The following is a 13,475-nucleotide window of genomic DNA, read 5'->3' on the forward strand; positions in this document are numbered from 1 at the left end:
GATTTCCGCATGTGGGCTGCTTGCAATGCTCATTCATTTTAAGTGCCGTTACGTGTGCGATACAGAATAACCGACGTTGAACTTAAGCAGATGCGCAGGAAGTGACACGTAGACTGAACGCGCAATAAAGCAGGAAATGTCAGGCGGGACAAATGAATCTGTGGAAATACCTTCTGCTTAATATGGAACTTCGGACTCGCTGAGTTGCCAGTGCTTAAAACATTTTCATAGTTCACGTCTCACCTTATCCTCTGCCTTAACGGTACGTCGGCGTGCTTACTTTCTCAGCTGCATACTGCGACGGTGTGTTTTGTTTAAGGCACCATGACTTTCCTATGCGGGCCGTCGATAACGCGCTTGCGAGGTTCTGCGGAAGCGAAATGTGGCCAAGGTTGAGCAGTCAACTTGTTTGCTGGCAACAAAAATTATATTATAGTAATAATAATATAAAAATAAAGCAGGCTGCACTTTTAAGCAGCACAGTGTGAACGTTGCATACATTACAGCAGGACTGGCCTTCATTTATACTACAACAGTGTGTAGCAAGAAACGTTAAAATTTTCATGTTATAGCGTACTGATCCGCGTTACAAATGCACACTGACGACTGGTATTAATGCGAGCTTTTATCCTTTTGTCTCCTTTAGTTGAAATGGCGGCTCACATTATCGTGGCGACAGTTCTGGTCTTCTTGGGCTGTTGCACAAATGTCATATTCCTTGAACTTTTGGTCAAGTAAGTGCCGCAGCATCTTCTACTGCCTCAGTTGTTTCACTGTTCACACATAATTATTTCATCTGCGCTGTGGTGTTCTCTGAGACCAGGTGGATGCCATATATTTTGACTTAAGCAAAGCTTTTGACATTGTCAGCCATGATCTGCTGTTGTGCAAAATGTGACAATATAGATTCTCACCATCTCTGTGTGAGTGGTTTTGAAGTTACCTTTGTGGTTACCTTGAAGTTACCTTTGCACCTACGGATAATGCCTCTCATCTGCATATCCTGCTAAAACTGGTGTGCCGCAGGGGTCTGACTTATCGCCTTTACTTTTCAGTCTGTTTATTAATGGAATTGTGGACTGCGTCAAATACACTGAGATACTGCAGTTTTCTGATGACCTAAAGATTTTTCATGCTGTGAACGCCACAACAGACTGACTGTTAACTTACAGAGAGATATGAATTCAATATGCGAATGGAGTGCGCCAAACGGTCAAATGCTCAATTGTAACAAAACGGTAGCAATTTCCTTCACTAGAAGGAAGCGACCAAGATTGCATAACTACAGTGCAGATGGTAAACTTGTGCGTTGTGTCGATGTTGTCCGCGACTTGGGCGTACACCTGTATTCCCAGGTGACATTTAACACCCGGGTTAACAATGCAACAAGCTTGAGTTTCCGCACTTTAGGCATCATAACACGTGCTGCAAGGAATTTCGGGTCGAAAGACTGCCTCTTGCTCGTGTACAAATTGCTTGTGTTGTCAAGGTTGGATTTCGGCCATGAAGTATGGAAGTCTTTGACAATTACACAGTGTTCCTCGACTGAACGTGTACAAAAGCACTTTATTCGAATTCTTTACGATCAGTACTTAGACACGCAATACTACTTTGACTACAACTGCCTATTGTCCCTAAAGCTTATCTCATTCTCTGCACGACGCGAATTGTGTGACACTGTTTTCTTGCAGAAATGTTCGCATGGTGTATTTGATTGTCCCACACTGACATCAGTGCTTTATTGGAATGAGCCTAGACCAAACGCCTGAAGCTATCAGCTATTCTTTATAGCCAGCGCAAAGTGTTTGTGCCCAATGATGCACATCCAGCACATGTTTAACAAGTCTGCCATGCTTAAACGAATTGCTAACAACATTTTTGTGAAAAATAGTTTTACGCTAAGCAAGCATGCGTCTCTCTTGTCTTAGCTTCTTTTAGCACACTTTTTTTTCTCTTCCTCGGACAGTGACACAGCATCATGTGTGCATGTCCCCATATATGCATTTTATTTTCACATGTGTTTGAGCAGCAATCGCAAGCTGACTTACACTTTATTCTTGAATGTTTTATGCATCATAGTGCACCATTTTTCTGGCAGAATTGCTGTCTGTCGGCACTTAAATAAATAAATAACATCCATGGATTAATCAAATGTCATTTACCAAATTTTTTTGGGGCCACTGAGCTTACTTGTGTGTGTGCTTGTGTGTGCGTGTTTTCTTGACATTCCTATTTGAAAGTTGTTCTGTAGTGTGCTCGTGTCTCATCATTTGCAGGGAGCATCCAGGATGCACAAACCTGATCACATTTGCACAGTTTCTCTTCATTTCTGTGGAAGGCTTCATATTCGCAACAAACTTTGGCAAGAGACGCCCTGTGGTTCCACTCAAGTTGGTGATTTTTTTGTCTTTTTTGCTTTGGCAAATTGTGTTCTTGACATGCTGTGGAATTCAGAAGTTTTGTTGCATTTCTGATGGAGTGAACTAGAGTTCTGCAGGGTTTCCAACATTAATATTGACAACCATTGGCAGGGTAAAGAAGATAGAGCACAGTTTATTATCAGGACTCTATCTGAACATAATGCAGCCTATCGTTGTATGTAAATATGTCTGTGTCTCTAAGTGTGAGTGTGTCTGCAGCGGTAAAAAGGTTGAATTGAGCACAGAATTAAAATGCAAGTCTAAGGCATTTTGTCCAAACTCGATTGACCACAGCATTAGTCACAGCGATCGAGGGTGTTGTACGCTTGGAAAAGTTCCCAAATTTTTTACTATGCCAGAGGGTAACTAAATAACAACAACATGGCTTGTTCACAAATTGTAACTCTTCCTTTTGAACTAACAGGTCACAATTATAGCTTGGCTGCTTGTTTGTAGAGCTGTGAGTGGCTAATCATTTGCCTCACATTTTTTGTTTTCTCATCTGCATTCCTTGTGTCAGAACAGGACTGGCACGACAACTTAATCACCACTAATGCAGCATTGTTGACCAACAGGCCCTCATGTAAATCCAGCCCCAAAATGCGTAAATCGAATGTTAGGATCATATTCACAGCGTTTTTTAATAATGAGCGATGTTTCACTTTCATGTGATTTCTTTTCTCTCTTGCAGACATTACGTCACCTTAGTTGTCATGTTCTTCATGGTCAGCATTTCTAATAATCATGCCCTCTCGTATGACATATCCATGCCCCTGCACATGATTTTCAAGTCGGTAAGTTCTCCACAAACCGAACAACTCTGTTCTGGTGCATTTTCTTGTGCGTAAAGTGCCTTGCCAGATCTCTAGCTTTGTTTTCTAAAGATAAGGGAAACTTGTACTTGTTTTTACTTGTTTGTTTAATATCTCCTATGCAAGCAAAGGGCTGAAAAAGAAAAAAACATTGGCAGGATAGTTTTGTGAGGTGCTCTTGTGCTTTTTCCATTCTGTTCTGTGCTCTCAGGATAATGTTTGTCTTCACTATGGTATCACAAGGTCACCCAACAAATTTATGTTTTGTGAGACCATTTATTATTGTACAAGCCTGTCAGCACAGTTGCCTCCGAGTAGTAGGGGTAACAGCTTCTTTAAAGGGACAGTCTACTGACTTTTGTCGACTAAATTTTTTTGCAGCAATCGAAAGCTTCTTGCCAAAATAAACGAATGCTCGGTTGTGGCGCTGAGAAACAAAGAAGACCAATTTAAAACCTAAATTCCTTGCATATTGTAGTCTCGCTTTCTGCCGCGTCGCATAGGTGGCATGCAATGGGGAGCGTCACACTGTCAAGGTTGGTATTATAGTATGCTCTAAATGACTTGGCTTCTGCAGGGACTTGTTTCTGCAAAAGGCCTCTAATCCATAAAGAACTGGTCCTACGAACTATTTGTACTGGGTCAAATGGTGGAGCACAACACACTTTCATTCCTTTCACTGTGCAGAATTTACGTCTTATATATTGTTCTGAGAGTGCATCTTGCACAAAATCATAATTAGTTGAGCTATGGGCACAAAAAACAAAACAAGCTACCTGCAATACACCAAGAAGGTTAGTTGAATCCCGTGAAGTAGTCAAATGAGCAGTGCAAGCTTGATTTGCTATTCCCTTACATTGGTCTGTTTTTGCAGGGCTCACTGATTGCGAATATGGCACTAGCGGTCATTTTACTTAGGAGAAGGTTTGTGTACTTCCCATCTCTACTTTCAGTTTCTTGCCGTGCCTGCCATGGTGGGGTTTTATTGTTTTTATTTTTTTAAACAACAGTATTCTGATGAGTTAGTAGAACATCCTTGCGGTCTAGTTGGTTCAGTTTAAGGGCAGTTAAGAGTGCACACATGAGAGGAGGACAAGAGACAAAGACTGGTTTTATGGGGCTTAGCATCCCAAAGCGACTCAGGCTATGAGGGGCACAGTAGTGGAGTGCTCCAGATAATTTTGACCACCTGGGGCTCTGTAACGTGCACTGACGTCGCACAGTACATGAGCTTCTAGCATTTCGCCTTCATCGAAATGAGACCGACGCGGCTGGGATTTAACCCGCATCTCTCGGGTTAGTAGCCGAGCACCGTAACCACCGAGCCAAAGAGGCAAAGAATCTGCATGCGTGGTGTCGTATTCATTTCTCTGCCTCTTGTCCTCGTCATATTCACACAGCCTTGATTCTCCTTGATGAGTTTGGTATGATATAATTTAAGTGCTGCAGTTTTTTGTGGTGTCATTCATAGACCTTGTCTTGTAAGAGTCTCAGTGGCCTTAGTGCTAAGGTTGATAGGTTGAAACACCAGCCTGTTATAAGCCTGGCGGCCAAGGATGGGAGATTGAGTGTAATCATTTGCTCATCCTCTGTTTCTCTCTGTCACTATTTTTCTTTACAAGAGCCTGCAATCTTGAGACCTAATCATGGCTTGGTGTGGAGTGGGACATGAGACCTAATGAAAAAAATGTTTGCTCAGTGCCAGGACTAGTGGTGTAGCTTTATGCTGGGTTTGAGAACACAAAATTTTATGTTAAGAACCTGGTTTTGTGCTGTGCACAACATTATTGTTTGTAATATATTTCATCAGCTTGGATTGTCGCAAAAAAGCAGATGGCCAACTGTCTGTGCAGCATTTTTATGTAGCACCTTGTTATGCCTTTTTTCGATAGTGTCATAATTCCAAGTTCATTCTCACTTAAAAAAGACCATGCAGGGTGCTCAAGAGCAAAATGGAATCATTCAAAAGTAAATGGAAAAACTCTGACTTCCATATTCCTTTTGTGGATTTTAATGCCCCATTGTCTTCTGACTGAGTTCCGTTGCACAAATTTTAAAACAAAGCAAGCCAAGTCATCTATGATATCTGCTTTGCTTGTTTTGGTTAACCCTGAACTATAGTAGGATAGGTTATATGTGTCAAGTACATATACTCTTAGTTATTGTGATTGCATTCAGTTTACTCTCTTTCCCCCACATTTCTCTCTCTCTTTACTGACCTGGTTTTTCAGACCACAGCCTTAAAAGAATAGAAAATTGGACTTTTGTGCCCCTGAGACAATAAGCCAGTGTTAACTACGCCTTTTCTGAATGCAGGTACCCACTGTCAAAGTACTTGGCAGTGCTCATGATTACAGTGGGAATTTTGGTATGCACCATAGCTTCAGTGAAAGATGGGGTAAGTCAGCAAATCACGTATGCCTAGCGTCCTCTCCTGCCATGCCTTGCATCTGCTCACATAATGAAAGTGCAGAGCTTTATGCAGAATGTCTGGGCCTATGTTTTTCCTTGCAACATTCTTTGAAATGGAACCTGGTATCCGCACGCCTGTTGCATTGGCTCACTGGCTGTGTTTCAGTGGAGGCCAAATACAAAATTACCAGTGCACGTTAAAGCACCTCAGGTGCTAGAAATTAATGTGGAGTTCTCCTTTATAGCTTAATTGCATCTTAACCCTTTCATAGCATGCTATACAGTGCGATTTTGGCTGGGACGCGTAGTTGAACTTTAGGTCACCTGAGGCACAAAAAAGTGGCAATATAACTGCTGACAAGTCATTTGTTGCAATTCTGGCTCCTGAAGCAGAGTGGTTTAAGTGCTGTAGTGAGTTATAAAAGTTTTTATTGCAGTTTTTCAGTGCCTCATGTGAACTGCATGTAACAGCCATCATTCAGTTGATGAAACCGAAACTGCATGAGAGAAGAAATTCAATTCCAAATTATTTATCGGTCGCAGGCGAATACCACATGGTGCTCCATGTATTCCAATGTCTAACGCACCATTTTAAAGGAGAAAACATTACTGAAGAAATTTAAATAAAATTAGTTGTGTATAGTCCTTTAACAACTGACTGCTGATAACAGCAGTGAGGTGCTAAAAAGGGCAGCTGAGCTTGTGTACCGCCTTGAGCTTCAGTGCATTTTCATCTAAGTCTGCAGAGTGTCGTCACTCAGAGAAAATAGAATCTTTCGGCTAAACCATTGGCTTGCTGGTGCTCAAATTCCTCACAGGGGTGCCATTCAGTGGTAATTTTTGTTTTATATTATTTTTGGGTCAGGTACTTGCCTTAATTGGTGAGAAATAATTGAAAGGCTGCATCATATGTGGCAACCCGGACCAAAAGTATGGTTCCGCGACAGAGCTGCCAGCTCTTGTTAGTGGCAGAATGACAAAAGCAGATGAACGGGGTGTGTGAAGTGAAGAGCGCTTGTCAACCTTTTGGGGGCAGCAGATGGCGCTACTGGTACAGCTGTTGTGGAACCATTTTTGTTGGTCCAGCAGACCTTCCATTAATTCTCACCAACTGAGACAAGCACCCAACCCAAACATGTTATAAAACAAAAATTTTCCCTAAATGCCACCTCTGCACAAAATTCAAATGTGAACAAGCCAGCGGTTTAGCCGGGATATTTTAAAAATTTCCTTTGAGTGATGCAACATTGAATATGTGCTCCTTCCACTAGTTTTGTGGGGCCCAAAATAGACGCCATTATTGGCTTCAACATACGGCTGCAACATAAGGCATTTGCTTATGGAAAAGGGAATTGTTGCTCTGGTTCGGTAGCAGTCGGGGAGAAAGGGTGCATATAACTGACAGAGTTAAGGTGCTGGCTTGCAGTTATTTGTGATTCTATTGCTCCCAGCCTGAAAAGGAAATAAAACCACAAGGTAGGAAGTTTGCTTACTTGTCCTGTTGCTTGGACTCATTAGAACCGCATTACATTCATGAATTCACTTGTTTCTTCTGCCCAACAAAAATTTGTCTTCATAATCGGGCATGGAACTTTCTTCACAGTGCAACTTATTTTTACATTGAAAGATTGCAGTTCCATGATGGGGTAAACGAGCTGGTCTGCCATAAGTATATCACTAATAGCAGAATCATTTGGACAATGCCATTGACACTGTCATGTAGTGGTGATGGCAGCCCGGCGTGCAGGAAGACAGTGAAAGAGCTTCCAAATAAAACTCCTTATTAGGCTGACTTGCGTCCGCAAAGAACTGAATGACTCGGCAGCGACATAGAAACAAGCGTGCTCAGGGGTCGTCGAACAGAATCCCTGCCACTCTCAGCTGCGCTTAATGTAAAACTGATAGCGAACTTTCGAGATATGGCGTGCAAAGTTACCACAGCTGTCTGGAACGACATAGAATCGGCACCGCCTGGATGTGATCAGTCGAGATAAATCTGGTCGCGTCTTGCATCACAAACAAAGCAATCAAGTGGCGTGCTGGCAGCTTTGAAGAATGAACAAACAAACGCTACAAAGATTTGTGGCAATACAATGGACAAGGGCATAAGACAAGTCCATACTTGATGGACAGCAATCTTTCACATTTTATATCTTTCACATTTGCCATCAGAAGTAGTCATGTTTGGTTATGGACATGCGCATGTGTCTTCTTTTTCCTCATAGGGAAAGGAAGCTGGCACTACAAAGTCAGAAGACAGCACTACTTACACCAAGTGTATTGGTGAGAAATCATCCTTTGATTCCATCCGTACTTTTTAGTGGCATTGCGCAGAAATGAAATGTGATATATATGGCACAGTAAGGGCATCCCATGTTGCACAACAGTTCCGACATCGGGCTATCGATTAAAAACTGGAAACTCTGTTGTAGCCTATAAACGTCAACGCTGTGCTACCACTTGTGCACTTTGTACGAACTTAGCTGAGGATCTTGGTTCACTGCATTGCTTGCTGTGCTTTCAGCAAAGTGAAAAACAGAAGGACAATAAAGATGCTCTTTTTTATGACAGTCCTAAAAGGGATCATATAAAGTTATCGTGGACTGTCATTAATTCGAACCAGTGGTTTATTCGAACTGCTGCTTGGATGCTGTCAATATTGAATGTATTGCTAAATGGAAAGGCTCCCGTTAATTTGAACTCCATGTAATTCAAGTGAATTCTTGGTACCCCTTGTAAGCTCAGATTATCAGGAGCCAACTGTATGCTGGACAGATAGTACTGCACTCAGGCACTACTATACTGACAGTCGACCGGACAATGGTGAAATGTGCCTTCTCATTCTTGTTCACAGGGATAGGGTTACTGCTGTTTGCCCTGCTGCTATCGGCTCGCATGGGCATTTACCAGGAGACTCTTTATGCCCGCTATGGCAAGCACCCCCGTGAATCTCTCTTCTATGCTGTAAGTCTGCATGCCGGGCACACTTTTCTTCTGGTGCATTTCTGGCATGCACCTCAACCACTGCCTCCTCTTCTGCAGCATGCCTTACCACTGCCAGGGTTTCTACTACTTGTGCCCAACATCTACACACATGCTGTGGTCTTCAACCAGTCAGGTATGTGGCACCCAAGATTGCTGTTCAGTTTCTGGTGTAAATGATAATTTCCAAACGTGTTTTGATGCTGTGCTCTCAGCTTTGTTGTTGAGGCCAGGTTTATAATAGAGTTTGTAATTTCACAAAACATCTGACAAACAGCTGCAGTCACTTGTTAGAGGCCCCGTTCACCAGGAAATCCTGTGTCGATGTTGTCGGCGACGTCATGAGCGAAAAATCACTTGCATAGCTCTGACGGGTGGTCCCCAGAGAGCAGCCTAGAAGGCAGGTTGGCCACTTAGGTCGCTTGACCTGGTGGTGTCACACTCTACCTACCGGATAGTCAGCACACTACCCACCGAGGCATGTGACAGTTGTATTAATGATTGGTCACTTGGGAAGAGCAACCTGGGCCGCACAAGGCCCACTGCTGGGAGCACCTGCCATCGCAGGGCAGCGGCGCATCGCTTAACCACTGCACCACTGTGCAAGGAGGGGTATGAAGACTGCCAGGGATCTGTGAATGCAGAGAACGACCTTCTGCATGTGTGGACATTAACCCATTACACTATCGTGTCATACCCTTAAAGCGGAGCTTAAAGGTGCACTAAAGAGGAATCTGAACTCGTCTTTTTGCCGCGGGAACTCAATCTACACGTTCTGAGCATTCTTAGAAACTGCGACTTATTGACCTGTGTGGCCGATTTCCCTAATTAAATCGAATTAATGTCCGGCTCCCGCCTTTTCTTTAAATTCTCCCTCGTAAGGTGGGCAGAGTCGACCAACACGCGGAGTGCCTTTCACCCAGTCCCGTGGCGGCTTGCCGCTCTGCCATCGGCGGAGTAATACGTAGTAATCCGCAGAAGCAAATAGTCCGCGCGTATTTTTATTTCTGCGGGCTTATTTTGTGGCTATATTATCTGCGAATGAAACTATTTATTCACGGAAACCTAAAAAACAACATAAAGCGAAAGCAAAGCCTCCACGGAGCTGGCTGAAAGGCACTTCACGCGTTGATCGACTCCGCCCACCGTACGAGGGAGAATTCAAAAATAAAGGTGGGAGCCGGACGTTAATTCGATTTAATTAGAGAAATCGGCTACACAGGGCAATAAGTCGAAGTTTCTAAGAATGCTCGGAACGTGTAGATCGAGTTCCCGCGGCAAAAAGGTGAGTTCAGATTCCTCTTCAGTGCACCTTTAAATGTCCCATTTTTTTTTTTTCTTCCAGCACCACTACCTTTGCCTATGCTGGACAGCATCCCGAGGGCATGGGTGTACCTTCTCCTGAACATCATCACTCAGTATCCTTTTTCCTTCTTCTGTTGGTCCCACAGGGTGGTTCTGCTAAATTTTTTGCACATGGTGCTTGATCTAAGATTTAAAATGAGATGCTCATAAGCAACGTATTTTGGCAATACATTGCCGCTACCATTGTTTTCCTACATGAGCCGGTGAAGGTATTTGAAATTGCAGTTTCAAACAGTGCAGCAGCTTCCTGTGTTAGCGCACACCATCACGTCTTGCACACAGCTGCAGGAATGCACTGCACGCTCGTTCGGATATATTTTGCTCTGGAACAGTGCACTGCTTTGAGCCCATCTGCTTTGAATCTGCTTCATCTGCAGCTGCTGCTGTTACATCTTGAAAGCAGGAGCAAGCATTTGTGCACTGTACTGTTCTGCAATAGCAGTGGTTCTCAAGTTAGGCTCCATGCACACTTGGGTCCCTCCGAGTACTCTTCGGGTTCCCCGAGCACCTAAATCTGTGCATACCTCAATACTCCTTCATTCTTTCTTTTGCCTACTTTATTTTGGGACAAATACCATAACTGCTGGGAACGAATTATAGACAGTTGTCATTGCTGAATTTTTTCACTTTTCCAGAGGACCTGTGTGTCTGCATGCTTTCTTTTTTTGCAAGTATCCTGGGCAGGAAAGGACAGAAACCACGGCAGAAGCAGTTCCACAGCATCTTGGATGAGCTGTTGGGGTGCTTCCAAGGCAGAAACGATTGAATTCCTGCACAACAGTAAATTTCAGCGCCTGTGGCTTCTACTGTTAGGGAAAGCATCAATAACCGAAGTGACCTTTTCCTTGCAGTGAATTCATGCATTGGTACCAAAATGGCAGTCTGAAGCAAACTTAAGTTACCTGTAAGAGCGAAGCTTTTTCCTTTTAATGCAACAAATAGGTAGGATAGATTTATGAATGTAAAGGGCAAGAGGTCAGCTCAAGCCGATGCTGTTTTGCCCCCGCTCCGCTCGGTAATGGGGACGGGAGGAATAACCCATAGTAAGTGGAAGTCTGTAATTAAATCCACTACCACTGGACTTATGCATAGTCACTTTCAAGTCTCAAGCTGGTTGAGAAGCCAAGGAAAGCCCGGCTGACTTGAAAGTGAATTTATATGTGGAGCCAATTGATCAGGGCTGCTTAAATTTGGTGCAAATACGAAAAGGTACGCGTAGCTGATCTTAGTTGACATAAAACAAGGCTTACTGCTTGTATGTCGGGACTAAAAACAACAGGACACGGAGTCTCTTATTGCACCACAGTTCTACCTTGACAGACCCGCTTCACCAGATACGTGTGCATCCGGTCGGTGTACGTACTCACGACCGAATGCTCATCACTCACGGTGACGTTGGTGATCACGCTGCGCAAGTTCGTCTCGCTGCTCCTGTCCATCTACTACTTCCAGAACCCATTCACGTTGGTCCACTGGCTGGGCACGGCACTTGTATTTGCAGGAACGCTGCTGTTCACGGGTGTGCTATTGCCAGCACCACCAGTCACAGAGTCGAAGACAAAAGAACAGTAGTAGTTGGGCTTTTAATTGCACTTTTCCTTCTCACAACACAGTGCAGTTTTGGCCCTCCTTCTTTGGCAGAATCCCAGCTTCGGATTCAGAACAGTGCAGTTGTAGTATGAGGATAACTAAACAAAGTATTGCTGTTTGGCAGGGAATTAATTTAAAGTAAAAATGTAAAATATGACATGACATGTGGCAAAGATTGTTGGCCAAAATATTCACTCGCCTAACAAATGTTCTAGGGACAAGCTGTCAAAATGGTGTTAAAGCTAGAAAAAAAAAAATGCACCGCACAACAGAAGACTGGTGGGTGGCTCAACATTTCTGAAATATTATATTAAGCTAACTGTAAGCAACATAAGTGAAATGTTCACGGGAGGTACTTTCAAGCGATATGGCACAACTTTTCTCTGTGAATGTTCGGTCGTTCATGCAGCGTTGGACGGCTCCTGAAGGAAGACACACTGCCTTGCACAAATGGCTTGTGATTACAATAAATGCTCTTTTTACAAGCTGCATCTGTGCACGTTAATTCAAGCGTGCCTCAGCATGCGATCCGCCTGATGGTCGCACAGAATTGCCTGTCAAGAAAATGAATGTCTGTAGGCTGGGAGAGATGGTTGAACTTGAGTATCTTTGGATATCTAGCAAGCAATCAGCTTAGCCATTTGTTTGCTGCAAGCACTTGCAGCGATTTGCTCACACCTCGCGTGCCGTGCAGTTGTGCAATGGCATCACTGACGAGCACCCTTTCTTGACAGAAAACATGGCTCAACAATTAAAATGGCACTGTAACATTTCAAAGCACAGAATTAACCTGAATATTACTCCTACGCTTATGACTAGCATAATGCCCTATGCAATGTCATGTGAATCCCTGAGCAATGTGCAACAATTTAGCATAAAACAAAGTCCTCATTTGTTGATGCTTACAAAATGACTCCACATGCTTGAAGCATCAGCTGGAGATGGACCGTGCTCATTGGGATTACAAGCTGCACACTAAACTGCAGAGAAATTCCAGTTGTGAGTAATGGCATGAATAACAGTTAAATAAACTAACAGCAGATGACATATCTCATGGTTAGACATTTGGAATGCTTCCACAAACCCTCCCTGGCTGATGGGTATGAGAAATTTTAAGTACAAGGAAACCAGGAAAACTGTAAAGACGCAGGCAGTCTTATGTCTTAGCAAAACAGTTGCCCATTAATGAGATCACGGCAAACACAACCTGATAAACATGCTATCTACACAAAAGACAATGTCAGCACAGCATATGTAACTCGTTGCAAGCCATGGACAAATCCACAATGCATTTGGCCACAGCATTAGTCGTCCCTGAAGTAGGAGGTAGTAGGTTATCACAAGCATCATCCGTCCAGTGCGTTAAATGTTCAATAAAGATGCTATCACAGTTGTGGTTTGTTGCGTCGCATCGATCGCACAAAGGGCAGAGTGTGTGACATGAGCTCGATGCCTGGCGAAAGTCTTGACATCAGATCCCGTAAATGCGCCTAGTGTTCTCGCGAGCTGCAGCGAGGATTTCATCGACGGAGACGTTGCGAAGAGATGAGAGCCTCACTGCAACATGTATGGCCATGCCGGGGTGTGATGTGCGAAGATTCCTTGACTCCTGTAAAATGTACAAAAGAAACTGTGGCGCACACAAGCCTGACACTACAGAAAGACTAGCCCTAAAAGCCATGCTACTACAAATGACTGGCCAGTGGCAACCATATCCACATGTTAGTCATCTTCACTAATGCACCATATCAAGGCTAGTCTAGCTATCTGCACAAGGTGTCATGGCTACATGCTAAGTTTGATGCCTGGAAAGGCATTGATCCTGAACTCATACTATTTCAAATTTGATCCCTCAAGACTTTGATCCTTTGATGGGCCCAAACCACTCGCCAAT

At 43.5% G+C, this 13,475-nt stretch overlaps 2 protein-coding genes across 2 annotated transcripts in view; one reads left to right on the forward strand and one right to left on the reverse strand.

Moving 5' to 3' along the window:
• Efr (ER GDP-fucose transporter) lies at window positions 1–12,070 on the forward strand. Its single transcript, XM_089570352.1, has 11 exons — window positions 1–262; window positions 647–734; window positions 2,277–2,390; window positions 3,112–3,214; window positions 4,107–4,156; window positions 5,549–5,630; window positions 7,870–7,927; window positions 8,499–8,608; window positions 8,687–8,762; window positions 9,972–10,044; window positions 11,326–12,070. Exons 2-11 carry the CDS (start codon window positions 652–654, stop codon window positions 11,561–11,563), a joined length of 987 nt encoding a protein of 328 aa, XP_089426478.1. The 5' UTR covers window positions 1–262; window positions 647–651; the 3' UTR covers window positions 11,564–12,070.
• Window positions 11,556–13,475, reverse strand: part of LOC149358307 (uncharacterized) — a 19,330-nt gene continuing 17,410 nt past the window's right edge. The window contains exon 8 of the mRNA XM_089570344.1: window positions 11,556–13,190. Coding sequence (XP_089426470.1) covers window positions 13,053–13,190 — 138 coding nt within the window. The 3' untranslated portion in view covers window positions 11,556–13,052. The remainder of the gene's footprint in view (window positions 13,191–13,475) is intronic.

The sequence above is a fragment of the Amblyomma mixtum genome, chromosome 2 (genome assembly GCF_055824585.1).
Source record: "Amblyomma mixtum isolate Tamu chromosome 2, ASM5582458v1, whole genome shotgun sequence".
In the NCBI taxonomy this organism is placed as follows: domain Eukaryota; kingdom Metazoa; phylum Arthropoda; class Arachnida; order Ixodida; family Ixodidae; genus Amblyomma; species Amblyomma mixtum.

Bases quoted from the DNA above. Each gene is read 5' to 3' on its own strand.
- Efr (XM_089570352.1), top strand. From the start codon at position 652: ATGGCGGCTCACATTATCGTGGCGACAGTTCTGGTCTTCTTGGGCTGT. The intron at 3,215-4,106 runs GTAAGTTCTCCA...CTGTTTTTGCAG, and splicing joins TGCACATGATTTTCAAGTCG to GGCTCACTGATTGCGAATAT. The intron at 8,763-9,971 runs GTATGTGGCACC...TTTTTCTTCCAG, and splicing joins TGTGGTCTTCAACCAGTCAG to CACCACTACCTTTGCCTATG.